We start from the raw sequence: 16,944 nt of genomic DNA, 5'->3' as shown, positions 1-16,944 counted from the left end.
CACCTGAAGTGGGGGATCTCAGCCGGGTTTCAGTGAACCAACTCTTCAGAGAGAAGCAGTCAGGAGCCCAGACAGGTGAGAGTTTCTTAGAAAGCAATTTCCTGACTTCCTTTGCCACTGCACCATAGACAACCTTCACCCAATGCAAGTGATGGGGGGGGGGGAGGAGATCAAAGAGTGAGAAGGGGACTGACCTGGAAAGGAAGGGGAAAGAGAGAAGCAGACAGAGATGAATGGAAGTGAAAAGCAATCAGAGCTTGAAGCAGTCTTTTAAGTGGGTTGCTGAAGGGTTGGGGCTGTAGCCAGGGTGTGGCTGGAGGGGGTCTTCTCCCACCTGAAGCACTAATTCACCCCATCTGTGATTTTTTTTTTTTTGTGTGTGTGTGTGTGTGTTTAACCCATTTCTGTTCAGCCCACAGGTGTACACATTTAATCCCTGTTGCGCATATGCAACGTTGGACAGAAATGGCTTGAGTAGCCTTTTAACTTTATGATGTTTCCATTTAATGAATAAAAGGTTTCTTCAGGCACTGGAAAAAGATCTTGTTAAGCAAAACAACAGCAGTGGTCAACTGGTGTCCTTGTACCTGTAAAGAAATACCCCTTTATGAGTGTGAGCATGGCAGGCTGCTTAAAGGGGTATCTTCACTATGTTCTTATCTCTTTAATGGACTTGTTTGTTAAAAGAAGCAGTAGCATGGGGGGGGCACCTCAAAACCCCTTGTAAGTGGGCGCTTTGCACTGTGCCCTCTGCTACTGTAAAGAAGAGGTAAACACTTTTGAACTTAAAAAAGACCTGATCACATTCAGCAAAATGTTTTACATTCTGAACCTGATAATTCATAATCACAGGAGGTCTAGGAGTTTGTCTTGGTGACTGGGAGATTGTTGATTCTAGCTGCAATCCTATGCACACTTTCCTGGGAGTAGCCCCACTGGAGACAATGGAGCTGAGTAGACATGCATAGGATTGGGCTGTCTCTCATTTCTTCAAAACCTCACCTAGAAATGTGGTAGCCTCTCTATCTAGCCCTGCCCAGAGCTGTAGCCACCTTTCCTTAATTGATACGGCTTTTCACATTTTGGGAGCTCTGTCCTTCCGAAGCAAAAACATATCGTGGCCCGTTGTTGTGGCACAAGAACTCTGTGTCTGAACAAACTTTAGCCAATCCTGTCTTCAGCTTTAAAAAATTGAGGGGCATTCTCAAACTTGTGTGAAAAATCTTGGTGGGTGAAGTTGCATACGTACATGTGGGAAAGCATTTGGGGAAGTTAAGTGTAGAACAGGCCTGTAGGGTTGTTTTCATGCTCATCCTTTTCTCTGAGATTGCCACAATCCATTTACTCACTTTTTTTTTTTTTTTTTGGAGAGGATCTATGCAACATTGTCATCAGGTCATGGCTATTCAGTAGTTTTATTTTTCCATTGCATAGTGCACATGTGTCCATATGCATGCATTGTAACTTAAAAATAAAAGTTAAGGTGAAATAACCAAACAATATTCTTGTTGGAAAGATTTTCAGATTCTTTTTACTAACGCAATGCTAAACAGTCACAGACCTTTCAAAGGGTTAGGAAGTTTTATTTCTACATCAGTAAGTGAATTACACAAGCCAATTAATCCAGTTTGGATACAAATGTTCACCCCAGTCTCATATATCTCCAAGCCACACCCAGTAGCCATTCAATTTATACTCTACCCCAAACATAACAAGTTCAGGAAACTTCATCACATTATTTAGACCTATGTTTACTTTAGTTATGCAAAATTCTGGTTAGCTCCCTTTGGGAATATTTATGATCAACATGTTTTGCCAATCATTATTTCTTTGCGTCACTGTGGCATAATGACCGTCCTATCCTGTCTCCCAGGGGAACAACAGTTCCTCCCCTGGGAACAGAACTACAGTTCCCCCCCTGGGCAGGAGGTCTGGTCTAGAGGGTAGAGCCTCCATTTGCCTGAAGATAACATCTGCAGGTTGCCAGTTCGAGGCCACCGGCACCGTGAGCCGAGTTATTCCATCTGCTCTGAGCCTGGGAGGATGGAGGCCAGGATGGAGGCCATATCAGAAGGAAACATCTGAATTGTTGTGGCTCTTGAAAGATAGAGCCTTCTTTCAATTGTAAAAATCCCTACGGGGATTTAAATTAGCCTGCCTATGTAAACCGCCTTGAATAAAGTCTGAGGAGAAATCTGAGGACCTAGAAAGGCGGTATATAAATACCTGTATTATTATTATTATTATTATTAACAGTCATTCTCTTGGTTCCAATTTCAGTTCTTGTTCTCAAATTAGAGAAGTTAATTTAACCATTTTAGATCTCATTTTAAGATTTCTCCATCATTCTCTTTGCAGATTTAAAAGCAACCAATTTTGTTGTGCTTTTTAAAAGTCATGTATGCCCAGTGTTGCATATACACAACAGGGATCAAACGTGTACACACGTGGGCTGGGCAGAAATGGGTTAAAGGCAGATTTGGGGCCCAATCCTATTCAATTTTCCAGTGCTGGTGCAGTTGTGCCGGTGGGGTGTGCGTTGCATCCTGTGGTGGAGGGGCAGTCACTGGGGTCTTCTTAAGGTATAGGAACATAAGAACAGCCCCACTGGATCATGCCATAGGCCCATCTAGTCCAGTTTCCTGTATCTCACAGCGGCCCACCAAATGCCCCAAGCAGCAGACCAGATAACAAGAGACCTGCAGCTTGGTGCCCTCCCTTGCATCTGGCATTCTGACATAACCCATTTCTAAAATCAGGAGGTTGTACATGCACATCATGGCTTGTACCCCGTAATGGATTTTTCCTCCAGAAACTTGTCCAATCCTCTTTTAAAGGCGTCCAGGCCAGTCGCCATCACCACATCCTGTGGCAAAGAGTTCCACAGACCAACCACACGCTAAGTAAAGAAATATTTTCTTTTGTCTGTTCTAACTGTTCTTATGTAGTGCTTTTTTTTGTTAAAAAAAAAAAGGTGCAGGAACTCACAACTTGTTAATCTTTTATTTATTTATTTATTTATTTATTTATTTATTAACCATTTTTTATTGGAGAAATAGGTAATAAGATACAACCATCTCATTCCCCTCCCCACACCATTATTTTCTTTCCTCTATTAAGTTTAAATTGATGTGATCCACCAGATCAATGAGAAGAACTCTGCAGGGGTCTGCAAAGGGGCCTGCAAAACAATATGTAAAACGACTTGTGCCATCAGAGGGGGGAGGGGGCTAGTTTCTGCTCTAGTTAAGACATCAGGTGACAGCCAGGCAGCAACATGAGTTCATGTGTGGTGCCTAGAGTATCCATATGCTTGCTAACAGAGGGACTAATCTTATGCCTGGACTGAGCAATGTATCCAGTTTTAGGAAGTGTGAGAGCTGGTGTGCACCCGGCAAGTCAGAGAAACTGAAGTAGAGCAGAAGGGAGGGATGTTGTCTTGGCAAAAGTGCAAATTTATTTCAAGAACCACTATTAAAACATTTTTCTCTTAAGACATTGATTCTCACCCCTCCTCTCTTTGCACAGTGAGATGCATTTTCTAACCAAAATCCAATACATGGCAAACCCATTATCTGGCAGATAAGAAATTCAAAGATGTTTGGTAAAGTCATCATTAAGAATGCCTGGGTTCTAAAAGCTTCAAAGTGTAATCCTACACATGCTTAGTCCGGAGCAAGGTCCATTGAACTCAGTGTACTTAATTTTGAGTAGACATGCGCTATATGGAATTGTGAGTAGACTCAGTAGATTGTATGTTGAGTCTACAACCAAACCCATAGTTATGCACCCCTAAGCCCAATGATTTTAATACATTGATCGGAATAATAATGGGGAATGGGGACATAGTACACAGGGGAGGGGGGGTAACCACAAAAGATGGGTTAATGAATTGATTAAGTTATGAAGTTATGAATCAAAAATCATGTGGTCACACACCCTCTATTGGTTCAAGATGAGTTGTAAAATAGATTATATTCCGGTATCATAAAATTCCGGTAATATAAAAATAAATAAAAAAATAAAAGATTAACAAGTTGTGAGTTCCTGCACCTTTGCTTTATTTGTAAAAAAACAAAACAAAACAAAAACTGGTCATAATTCAAAGTCTTGCCCCTCCTTCTATTTTTCTTCAGGAAATGGATGACGAATTTGGGTTCCTTTTGTGTGAATGGTGCCAGAGAGACGTCAAGAACCCCAAACTCCTGCCCTGTCTCCACAACTTGTGCACCGAGTGCCTTGAAGAAAACAAGGCCATTGGTCTGTGCCCCATATGTAGGACCCCACACTCCCAAAATGCAGGGACCCTTAAGGAGGACAACGTGCTCTTTAGAAATCTTCAGGCCAAGCTAAGTATCTACCAGAAGGTCTCTGATGGGAAGGACTTGACTTGTAATAACTGTCAGAGAGAAGCAGAGTTCTGGTGTTTTGAGTGCAGTGAGTTCTTTTGTGTCTCATGTTTTGGGTTCCACCAGAAACTCCTGAAGCAGGACTGTCATCAAGCCAAATCCCTAAAAGATCTCAAGGCACAGTCCAGCAAAGGGTTCCTTGATTGGATCAGGAAGCTCAGCACTTCGTCCTGCTCCAGCCACAAAGATCAACCTCTAAGGTAGGTAGAGTTCATCAGCAACATAATTCTCAAGTGGAAGATCTGTTTGGAATGCCAACCACCGGTGGGCCTGTAGACACAGGTTTGCAAGTGGGGAGCTGTCCAGCTAGAGGAGAAGACCAGCCAAGGTCCAAAGTACAACTGCTGAAACATTTTCACCCCTCAAGAAGCCTTTTAACATAGGAAATTGTCTTCTATTGTGTCAGATCATCTGTCCCTCTAGCTCAGAATTGTTGACATAGCCTAGGAACAGCTCTCTAGGGGCAACAGAGAGGGATCTTTCCCAGCTCTACCTGGAGATGCCAGGGATTGAATCCAGGAGCTCTGAATGCAAAGCCTGTGCTCTACAACGGACCACCCTCCCCCCATCCAAAACACCCCCTCCCTGCCTCCTTTCCTCCCTCTTACTGCCCTCTTCCAGGCTGGCACAAACTCACCCTGTCCCGGTGTGGTTCCTCCTGAGTAACTTTACAGCACATTTGTGACACTCGGGAGTCTGCACAAGGGACTTGTGCCAACTCAGGGGGGGAGGTTTGAATTGCACTGCCCTGACTCAATCTAAGGCAGTTTATATGTTCATATGAGAGGTAGTCTAACCAACAGTAATGGGTTGACTGTTTTTTCATTTATAGTCGCTACTGCCCAGAATGCAAGCAATCCATGTGCCTCACCTGTGCACTGCTGGACAACAAACATGTGGGTCAGCACTGGGAGATCCAAAAAGCAGTTAAGCATAGGCAAGACGAGCTGCAGAGCATGAGCACTGAGTTGAAGAAGAAGAGGAGCAATTATTCTGATACCATTGAGAGCCTCAAGTCACTTGTGAAAGACAAGGAGAAGGGGATGAATGAAACCAAAAAGCTGCTCCAAGAAATGACAGATGTGATTGTGCGGCTGGTGCAGGAGAACGTGAAGGAAATTCGAAGAACAGTGGAGAAGCAGCACAGCCAAGAAGTGCAGGACATAAAGGCAAAGATGGAGCACATGGAAGGAGTGTTGAAGAGGATGAAATCCAGTGAACGTCTAGTAGAGAAGATGCGTCTCTATGCCTTAGGTCAAGAGGTGATTGACATGCACCCCTTCATCAGGAAGTCCCTGGAGGAGCTCAAAAGGAAGCAGCCACCAGCTGTTGATTACAAGACTGAGACTGCAAACCTCACAGAGGTCAAAACCCAGCTCCAGGCTTTGTTTGAGAGAGTGGCAGGAGAAAATGGTAAGAGGGTCTGAATATGTTCTGGTGCAGTGCAGCTGGGATTGAGTGAGATGCTTAGATGGGGAGTGGCTAAAGCTCAGTGATGGGAGGGCATGTGTCAGTGGTACCAGGTTCACTTCCTGGTGTCTCCACCTGAACAAGCAGGGTTGAGAAAGACCTCAGCATGAGACCTTGGAGAACCACCACCAGACAATAGTGGTCTTGATGAACAGACGACTTAGGAAGGTACATTCTGCTGAGCCAGACCATCTAGCTCAGTGTTGTCTCTACGCTGTGAGTGGCAGCAGCTCTCCAGAGTTTCAAACAAGAATTGTTTCCACTCTTACCTGGAGATGCTGCCAGGGGTTGAACCTCCTGCATCCAAAGCAGGGGCTGTCCCACTGCCCTTCCTTTAGTTACACTGGTATCTCCCTCTACATCAGTGGGGGATCTGTTCCAGGAATGTAGTAATAGCTGCAGAACTGGAGCAGTTTGTGTCTCTGTATCTTAAACTGGAACAAGTCTATTGGTTCCAATGACCCATTTGCTCATTCACTCTTTGCCATTCTTTTTAGAAGCGGCCCCAGCAATTTCACAGAAAACATCTAATCAGGTGAGATTGTGTACTTCAAGATCTGTGTTCCTCACATGGAGAACCTGCGGCTATATATGGGCATCCTTTTTTTCTCAGACATCTGAAAGCAGTATTGTAGAGGTGTGACTGTGATAAGAGCAAATGTTGCAAAATAGCCACAATGAGTAGACCCATCTCCTAGTCCGAATTCTCTGAGAACTTTGAAGCAAGTTTTCAAGGGAAGATGCAAAAAGTTGTAATTAGGAAAACTAGTCCTTTCAGACTGTCTTAGTGTTGTAGGACACAAGGTGTCAGAGACAGGCTGCCAGAGTCCCCTGTTCAAGACAGGCTCGCAGAGTGCCTTACACTTTTGTAGATTATCCTAGTGGAAGCTGTAGGTCTTCCTTGTGCAAAATTTGAACACAGCACTTACCTGATGCTTCAGGTGTTGGTTAGGTATGAGCTAATCTAAGCATGCCCCCAAGTCTAACTCAGGGTGCAATCCTATCCAACTTTCCAGCACCAGTGCAGCTGCAATGCCGCCCCAAGGTAGGATAGGATTGGGCCCTTAGAGCCTGATCCTGTGGTCCACACCGCGCCTCCGCGGTGTGGACCACAGTCGCAAACGTGCCATAAGGCATGTTTGCGGGGCTTGCCACTGGGCCCCCACCAGATCTAACCCAGCTTCAGCCGGCGCTGAGCCAGTGTGTGGCGGGCACCTGGGTTCTGCAGTTCAGTGGTCTCCGTGACTGCTGGGCTGCGGAACAGAAGATGGGGGCATGGTCGGGGGCGTGGGGGAGGCGTTCCGGGGAGGGGGGAGGCATGTCGGGGGGAGGGGGAGAGGCAGGCCCGCAGAGCCAGGCTCCGCAGGATCCAAGGCACTCAGGTAGGGCTGCACGCCCTACACGGGCACCTTTACTTTAGCAGCAACCAAACAGTCTCCACTAAAGTGAGTGCCCCATTGTGGGCCTGCTTCCCTTACACAGAGGAAGGGGACGAAAGTCCCCTTCTCCTGAGGAGCCTCCCGCGGTAGTGCAGGAGGCGCTGGATCCGGCTGGAGCCTTCCGTGGGGCTGCCGGGTCCCGGAGCTCCGGGCAGCTCAGGATTGGGCTGCCCGTCTTTGCTAAGACTAAGTACATCGCAAGCCCCTGTTCTAACAAAATTGCACAGGATCCTAATCATATTGAACTGGGTGAGAGGGGAGAGTAGTCTTGCCACTGTTAGCCTGTTCTTCCCAGATGATGATCTGACATGCGCAAAATATGGGCCAAATCCTATTCAATTTTCCAGGGCCGGTGCAGCTGTGCCAATGGGGCATGCACTGCGTCTTGTGGTGGGGCAGCAGTCACAGAGGCCTCCTTAAGATATGGGAACATTTGTTCCCTTACCTTGGGGCTGCATGGCAGCTGCACCGGTGCTGGAAAATTGGATAGGATTGGGCCCTCAGATGACTATTTATTAAAAAAACTTATATCTCACTTTTCTATTGCATTGGTCAGCTCAGAACCATTATTACAAAAACCATCATAAAAAGGAGAAATGCAATATTAGCTCAGAACCCAGTCCCATTCAAAACAAATACAGAGGCTGGAAGCATTTCAGTCGCATGGCCTATCTGCAGTCATAATGCAATGTCCTCAAAGGCTCTGCAGAGAGGCCAGGTTTTGGCTATGTGCAGGAAGGCAGGCAGTAGTGGAGCCAGGCAAGTGTTCACAGAGAGGGCATTACACAGATGAGATGCATTGTCATTGTGTTTTTTCCCATGTGTTAGTTGCTTGTTTATTTTCTCAGTTACTTTTTTGTATTAATATTATACTGTGTTTATTAATGGAAAATAGTATGTTGCTTTGGATCTCTCCTGATGGAGGATAAAGGTGGTTTATAAATAAGCGAGAAAGCAAGAGAGTGTGTAAATGTATCCTTCTCTTCTCAAGTGCAAATCTTGAAGGACATTGAAGGGCTTGCTATTCTCTTCTAGGGCTGCTCAGGAAAGTCACCAGCAAAAAGGAAAAATGGACCACAAGAAAAGGCCAACCAGACCCCTCCAAAAGCGATGAAAACTGAACCTGGTGACAGTAAATGGAAGATATCTGCCATTCAGGGAAGCTGTAGTTGGACTGATCAACCAGGGCCCAGCTCTTCACCTGTGGGAGGTAGGCATGTGGCAGCAGGTGGTCTAAGAAAAGACATTAACACCAATTCATGGGTTCCTGGCTCCATCTCACTGTCAACTGCCACAGTCCACTTGCAGGTGGATAAAGCCACTGGTGTTATACAGTGGTTCATTTGAGGTCTTAGGAGCAATTAAGTTCATGCATTATTTTTTGTTTTGTTTTGGCTACTGGCAAAGACACCTTAACAGCGCAATCCTATGCATGTTTACTCAGAAGGAAATCCCATTATAGTCAATGAAACTTTCTCCCAGGTAAGCGTGGATAGGATTGTAACCTAAGGAGCCAATCCTATCCAACTTTCCAGGGCTGATGCAGCTGTTTCAAAGGGGCATGCATCCTGTGGTGGTAGTGGGCTGTTACCAAGTCCTCCTCAAGGCAAGGGAATGTTTGTTTCCTCAATTTGGGCCTACATCAGCCTTGGAAAATTGGATAGGACTGGGCCCTTAGTCTTTTGTGTTCAAATCCACCCCAAAAAGAGTCTGTCAACACCTGATGTGATTTCACCTCTGAAATTAAGCAGGTCTGGACTCCAGTCAGTGGCTAGACCACCTGGAAACTACCAGCACTACTTTGAGTGCCTTTGGGGAGAGATAAACCACAAATATTACAGATATAACTCTGGTTGAATGATACTATCAACTTGAGAGTTTTTGACAACTCTGTGAGAATGTGGTGGGTTCTCGGCAGTGGAAGCAATTATGTGGTTTGGACAGAGCATGGTGTCTATTTCAAAATAGTACTGCTGAATACCCTATAGTGTGGATGTGACATCTAAAGCATTCTAGGCCTTGTAGTATCATAGACTGTGGTGGGCGAAGGGCATTGCCCCATCCACTGCATGGGAGGAGGCCCATCATGGGGGTGATGTGCTGACCTCCTGCACCAGGTGATGCAAACCCTAGTGACACCACTGGCCCTATGTTACCATTTTCGGAAGGAGGAAAAGTGTAACACTGGTGTCAGCAGTGGGTATTGTGTTTCCTTGGAAAGAAATTGTGAGCTGGGACAGTTGTGCCATGATAGATAACAACAAGGCTCCTAGACTGATGCGTATAAGGCCCAAATCCTAACCAACTTTCCAGCACTGGCAAACCAAACTTGGTTGCTTTGCCCCCAGAATTTCTCAGTGCTTGAGGATGAGGAGAGTGCATAATAGACATGGCTGCTCTAGGGTCCTACCTTTTCTCTTGCAGGTGCCTCCAACTGCACAAATGCTTGCACAGAAGAGGAAAACAGTGATGATGAATTTCTGGTGAGTACAGCAGGACTTTGGAACAGGACAGAATGGCCTGCTGCTCTTCCGTTCTGTGGCCCCACTGTGGTCTGAGACCCACAGTGACTCCCACCAGGACAACTGTTAGCATGTTCAAAACATTTGCCACTGCAAAAGTGCTTTATAGTTCTTGCCACCCAGTGAAAGACATTCTCAAATATTCCCGGTTTGCAAATAGAAAACAAGTTTTTATTTGCCTCCCTCCCTCCCTCTCCTGCACTCTGTCACAGTTCACATTATACACTGGACAAAAGAAGGCTGTTTACAAAAGCTCAGGCCATAATTTAACTATGAAGGTTTTAATCCTGTCCCCACTTAAATGAAAGTTCACCTTTTTACTCGTAATATGCAGTGGAATTTCATTGAACAGAAATTTGTAGAGGTTCAACACCCTTTGATTTGATTTCATCCAGGGAATCACTTTTTGTCACAGGAGGAGTTTAAATTCCCTGCATAACACATCATCATATATTCCTTCCACAAACATCTTTTAGGTATCCTGTCAGTGTCTTTATCCCCATGTTTCAGTTGTCATTAAAGGGCTCTTGAAATCCTGGAGCACACTCCCTTCTCTGTGGGAAGAAACCTTTTTTAAAATAAAAAAATACTGAGTGTCCTTTTCAAGCCTATATTTAAGTCTTTTAAAATATTTGTTCTACTTCCTCCTTTTCATTTTATTTGGCCAAGTGACTGTTATAGCGCAATCCTAACTTGTCCTGGAACAGGCAGTCCACTGTGCCCACACTGGGCACTTAGTGGTTCAGTCCGGGGCAAGAGGAATTGCTCAAGATGTGGAGAGGGGGGATTTGCTGCATGGTTAACAGTCTATCCTCCATATCTACTTTATCCAGGCTTCGCGCACTGGAGAGGACAATCTTCCAGAACCACTATTCAGAGTGCAATACCATAATCTTCCGAGACTGAAGGATGCCAACACAACCCTGGGTAAAGCAGCAGCAGCCCAGTGGGGCTACATGGATCTGTACCACCTCCAGAGGTGGCACAAATCCGAGCAGCCCAGGGCTGGCCCAGGCTGCCTAGGAATGGGGTTAGGATTTGGTATAACCGACGGCTCCTGGCCCTACTCCCTGCCCACCCGTCCCCTCCTGATCTGCCTGTTCCAGCACAAGATAGGATTGCACTGTAAGATCACAATCCAAACTTATCCTTCTGCTGGCACAGCATCCTCCACGGTATCCTATCCCCCCTCCTGGGCCAACCGGCATTACACCGAGCTGCTGAGACTTCCATCAGCTATTTGGCTGGCAGAGATCCAGCCCCATTGAGCTGGCTGGGGTGTTTTCTTGTGTAAGGGGAAAAATATCCCAATTAGCTGGATTCAGTGCAGTCTGGATACTGTGCCAGCGCTATCCATTAAATTTTTGCCCAACCCACAGGTGTATGCATTTGATCCCTGTTGCAACGTTGGGCAAAAATGGTTGAATATCAGATATGAGAAACTCAGCTAAACATAAAGCACCCTCCTAGCAATAGGTTACAGTGAGTCACTGCACTTCTTATCTTTTTTTTTTTTTTTTTCAGGATGCCAACTTGCTTGAGGATACCAATGACAATTTGGACAGCAGCCTGGCCAAAGCCACAACATATTCATTCAGGAGCCCCATGGTGCTCAACTCCGGACTAGAAACGTTGGTGTTCTTTGACATGAAGAATTTACGTAAGATCTCAGACGCTTTCAGAATCAGATGCAACCCCCACTCTTCAGAGTGCTGGGAAGGTTTAGTGGGCAGGACAGGGAATGGGAGAAAGGATCCTCAGCTGTTCTTTATCTCTGGGAACAGGGCCAGCCAAAACCTCACCATGCCTGAGGTGGCAAGCCGGATGTCATCATGCTGGATACTAGATCTAGAGACATACCGGTTGCCACCACCACTCTTCCCTAGATGTGAAAAGAACGAGAGGACCAGAGAAGGAAAGGAAATGTGGAAGACAGTACTGGGCTCAAGTGGGACCGACCATTTTCCTCTCCTCCATACGTGCTCTATCTAATTCTGAACAGGGAATTTCATGTTCACCACATTTCAAAGTAGTGCTCTTCAGCTGGGGCTGAAGCCCTTCAGATCTGGCCATTCATGAGGCAAACTGTGGTAGCTTCTCTGCTGACACTTGCTCTCTTCTTCCCAGGAAAAGGGGCAGTCAAAAAAATGGGGTTCAAGCATTTTTCTGAAGAGGAGGGGCCAGAGGTGTTACCAGGGTTTATGTCACCTGGGATGAGAGTTCATTGTGTCACCCCCATGATGGTCCTCCTCCTATATGAGACCATACAGAATACAATATTATGCACACAGCCTAAATGCAGTGGCATCACTAGGGTTGGTGTAACCCCCATTAATGTTGTTTGTTTAAATATATAACAGTATGAGTCACCCAACAAATCAGTAACCAACAAAAAAAAACAGAGACTGACTTGATGACACTCACACAACTGAATGAGAGTTCTAGTTCTAGTGTCAGCTCAGGTACATGGAAATGAGAGCTGAGGAATACTAACACGTTATTGGTTCCCTGCTGTATCATAACACCTCATTGACTCTCAGAACAATCAGTCTCACTGGTCAGTTTTGAGTTAAGAAAATCCACTTTTTGTTATATGAGGCAGTTTTGCTGCCTTTCTCTGGTTATTTGGCAATAACATTTGATAGAATACAGATAATTCAACACAGTTTCATTACATTCTGCGTGAAATTACCTTCCCAATCAATTACTTTATATATTGATAGTATCATATAATAGTGGTTCTCAAACTGGTGGGTTGCAACCCACCAGAGGAACTGGAAGAGGGCCATTCCCCCTTAAGGGGAATGAGAAATTGTGCCCCCACTGCTGCCGCAGTGATTGAGGCACTGGCAGGACTAAGGGGCTTTTAAACTTACCTGGGGGGTAAAATTAGAAGTGGGATCCAATTGGTAATCAGAGCTATTTGCAGCTGTGGGGAGGCCCACTGAGAAGGCTGGCAACCCAATCCTGAGCTGGGCGCGCGGAGCTGGGCACCAAAAACGGCTACCACCACATTCTGCATGCCTCAGGTAGCCGTGGTCGGCACCTCAGGAGGAGAGGACTTTCGTCCCCTTCCTCCGGGTAAGGGAGGTAGCCCCGCAATGAGGCTACTCGACTCACCACCGACCAAAAGATTGACGGTGAAGTGAAAGCATTTGTATCGGGCAATGAGCCCAAAGCAAAGGCTTTCGATCTGGTGTATTGCTCCACCGGTCCCGCCTCCCTCCCTCCCTGCTCCCTCCCCCTGGCACGCCTCCCCACGTCCTCTTCCCACCCTCTGCCCGCCTCCCCCCTCCCTGGAACACCTCTTCCCCACCTCCCTCCTGCCCCCGCTTTCCGTTCCACTGCATGGACCGCCAAGCGGCGGAGGCCGGGCACCCACCCAGCACTAGCCCAGTGCTGGCTAGTGCTGGGCTAGCACAGGCACTTGCCTGGTGTCAGGACTCACAAATGTGCCTTATGGCACGTTTGCGACAGTGCACGCTGGCGGTAAGCCAGCACGTTGAGCTCAGGATTGGGCTCTGAATCCCCTGCACTCTGCCACAGGCCAGCATGACCTTCCAGTTTGGTTTAAAAGCCCCTTGGTCCTGGCAGCTCCGCAATCACTTCCGCACCATCGCTAGCCCCTTGCCCCACCCCCACACAGACTAACCAGATTCACAACTCCCCTGTAGGAGTTTGGTAACCACTGATATATAGCATGATGTTCATTTGTAAATACAAATTTTCCAAAAGGTTTTCAGAATTTTGGCCACTAGCGGTATCACACCTCCCTGAGGGCGATATCCTGTGTAGTTTGCACCCCCAGCACTCCAGTGATTCCACTGGGAGGGGCCAAAGCATTGGAGGACTTAGAATGAAGGGTGAAAGGGGAAGTTGGGCTGGAAACATGAGCAGTTTCTAACATTGCCTGGTGTAAGGAAAATTGATGTAAGTTTTTCTCAAAAAAACTTGGTGTTCTTTGACATGAAGAATTTATGTAAGATCTCAGACACTTTCAGAATCAGATGCAACCCCCACTCTTGGGGTGGAAACATGAGCAGTTTCTAACAACGCCTGGTGTAAGGAAAGTTGATGTAAGTTTTTCTGTGCTCTTGACTGGAACTCTGTGTTCTTTGACATGAAGAATTTATGTAAGATCTCAGGCAATGACACAGATTGATAGTAGATTCAGGGCAGAGGAAACAAAGTGCTTTACACAATGCACGATTAGTTTTTGGAATTCAGCACTACAAGATGCACTGATTATCATTATCTTAGAGGACTTTAAAAGGGGATTAGACCTGTTGAATACCAGTTACTGTGTGTGTGTGTGGGGGGGGGGGAACAGCCTTTGTGCCCAGGTTGTGAACTTCCTGGAAGCATCTGGCCGACCACTGTGGGAAACAGAGACTGGACTAGGTGCACCTAAATTTGTAGTGATCCAGCTGAGCTCTTGTCTGTTCTTGCTTATAAGGTATGTTCATGATGTGTATGTTATCATCATCAACTCAAACTCTCCCTTTTCTTGCAGCTGGAAGGATTTTTCACCTGGCAGCTATAGGAGACAACTCAAACAGATTTGTGGTGACCATTCAACCACAGCCATTTGTAGAAAGAGGAGATATGAGAGCTAATCTTTGTGAGCATGGACTGGACAACTTCCTCAGTTACCTGAAGACCCTCCATATGCCCATTCTAGTTGGTTACAACCTCTGGTCTATGGACCTCCCGACCTTGGTCAACTCCCTGGAAGCCATCAGGAAGGAGGAAAACTTTGAAGCGTCCTTCCTTGGATTCCTGGATGCTCTCCCCCTCATTAAACAGAAAATCCCTGACACTCGTAGCTATATTCTGAAGAATTTACATCGTACCTATCTCTCTGGTCAGCTGGATGATACCCAACCTCAAGACTGTGTCAAAACAGTGATGGATCTGTGCACCATCTTAGGCATTAATCAAATGATGCTGGGAGAACGTGTAATTTCCTATTCTAGCCTCCGATGTTATATCTCCCTTCAGCCACTTCTGAAGGAGAAACTCCTCTCCAAAACCTCTGCACAGACCTTGGCCCTGCACAATGTTGACCTTTCCCAACTGCAGTTAGTGTACCAAGACAACCCAGCATTTGGGCTGCAAAGATTTTGCCAGGCACTGAATTCCAGGCTGAGAAGCACTGAGAAGAAAATTAAAAATCTGAGTAAGATTCGATTGCATTTTCAAGCCCGCTCATTAGCAAATTGGCTTTACTCTTCTCCAGCAATGAACTGAGCCATTCTCCTGAATTCCCCCTTAAGCTGCAACCCTATACAACACTTACCTGAGAGCAAATTCCATTGAACTCCATGGATCTTACTACTGAGTATACAAACGTAGGATTGCACTGTAAATCTGTCAAAATATTTGTGGGATCAGGTGGAGAGTCTATATATAGCCTACAAAGCCACACACAATGCAATCCTATAAGTATTTATTCAGGAGTAAGTCCTACTTTTTTTTTCAGTGGGGCTTGCCTTCAGATAAGCAGATCTAGGATTGCAACCTTTATTTGGAGTAATTCAACCCTGCTTTTCTCATCCCTGACAAATAACTCAAAGCGGCTTACAAGATAAAAATTGCAATGTGTCTAAAATACATGATGTATATCAGTATAACTTTAAAACAATAAAATACCAATTTTACAAGTATTAATAATTCATTAAAATAATTAAAAATGAGGATAAAAACAAATCCAGTGGTGGAGAGGTCATAATTTACATGATCATAATTTATAATAACCTGGGGTAAGGACTTTTAATGTAATCAGTAAACTGGAGACCTAATTAAAAGCCAACCGGAATAGATGTGTGTTGAGATCCCACCAAAGTACCATGAAAGAGGAGGCAGTTTGAAAACCTCAGGGAAGAAATTCCAAAGATTGGGGGCCATTGCTGCGAAAGCCCTTCCTTTAGCCAGAACCTCCTCTGGGGAGGGGGAAAGCACCCAAAAGAGGGCTCTGTCTGATGGGTGAGATTGTGTCAAAGAAGGTGGTTCTTCAGCTAACCACGTCTTAAGCTGTAAAAGGTTTTAAAGGTCAATATCAGCACCTTGAAATGGGCCCAGAAATGAATCAACAGCCAGTACAACCCTCGAAGCAGTGGTCTGACAGAATCAAATTGCCGCACTCCAGTGACCACACAAGCAGAGGTGTCACTAGGGATTGCATCATCTGGTTTGAGAGCTAATTGCATCACACACCCCCCAGATGGACCTTCTCCTGTACCAGACCAGACAGAATAAATTAAAATATCATACACACAAATGCAGTGGCTTCACTAGGGTTGCTGTAACCTCCATTAACTTTATTTATTTTACTATATAACAGTACTGGTCACACAACAAATCAGTAACCAACCAAAAACCAGTGGCCAGCTTGATGACACTCAAACAACTGAACAAGACTTCTAATATTAGCTCTGATACATGGAAATGAGAGCTGACTCATACTAACGCCTTCTTGGTTTTCTACTGCGTAGTAATAGCACCTCACTGGATCTCAGAACAATCAGTCTCATTGGTCAGTTTTAAGTTAAGAAAATCCACTTTTTGTCACATAAGGCAGTTGCTATTTTGTTTTCTGGTTTTTTGACTATAACCTTTGATATACTACAGATATTTCAACTCAGTTTGCTTCACTGTATTCTTCATTAAATTACACAGCGAATGATATATAACATGATGGTATTATTCAAAAATAACAAGATTTCACAATTTTTGCCAGTACAGAAGTGTGGTAACCCCCACCCTGAGTGTGTTACCTGCTGCAGTCCACACCCCCTTACCCCCCTAGCAGTGCCAGTGCACACAAGCCACCACATTCTGCAGTAATTGTAGTGTCTGAACCATCTTCAAGGGCAGCCTCACATCGTTTTTAAAACATATGCCCTTCTTTTTAACATATAACAAAAGTTGCCTTAGATCCTTCCATTCCGTTCTCATTGATGATCTGTTTGTCCATTGCTATTCCTAAATGCATGAGTTGAGTAGATGCAAAATGCCTGGAGGATGAAGTAGATGTTGGCTCAAGGACTAAGAGCATGATCCTATGCATACTACTTCCGAAGAAAGCCCTGTTGGGTTACATAA

At 45.4% G+C, this 16,944-nt stretch overlaps 1 protein-coding gene across 2 annotated transcripts in view; it reads left to right on the top strand.

Moving 5' to 3' along the window:
• The window catches only part of LOC136658385 (protein PML-like), a 77,323-nt gene extending 61,774 nt beyond the window's left edge, over window positions 1-15,549 (top strand). For both annotated transcript variants that reach the window (XM_066634919.1, XM_066634918.1), the window contains exons 5-11: window positions 4,137-4,609; window positions 5,242-5,822; window positions 6,377-6,414; window positions 8,354-8,528; window positions 9,743-9,801; window positions 11,365-11,500; window positions 14,354-15,549. In XM_066634919.1, coding sequence (XP_066491016.1) covers window positions 4,137-4,609; window positions 5,242-5,822; window positions 6,377-6,414; window positions 8,354-8,528; window positions 9,743-9,801; window positions 11,365-11,500; window positions 14,354-15,090 — 2,199 coding nt within the window. In that variant the 3' untranslated portion in view covers window positions 15,091-15,549. The remainder of the gene's footprint in view (window positions 1-4,136; window positions 4,610-5,241; window positions 5,823-6,376; window positions 6,415-8,353; window positions 8,529-9,742; window positions 9,802-11,364; window positions 11,501-14,353) is intronic.
• Window positions 15,550-16,944: the final 1,395 nt, after the last annotated feature.

Source organism: Tiliqua scincoides, chromosome 8, assembly GCF_035046505.1.
Source record: "Tiliqua scincoides isolate rTilSci1 chromosome 8, rTilSci1.hap2, whole genome shotgun sequence".
In the NCBI taxonomy this organism is placed as follows: domain Eukaryota; kingdom Metazoa; phylum Chordata; class Lepidosauria; order Squamata; family Scincidae; genus Tiliqua; species Tiliqua scincoides.
The sequence above is the reverse complement of the archived record's forward strand: the minus strand, read 5'-3'. Positions and strand labels throughout refer to the sequence as shown.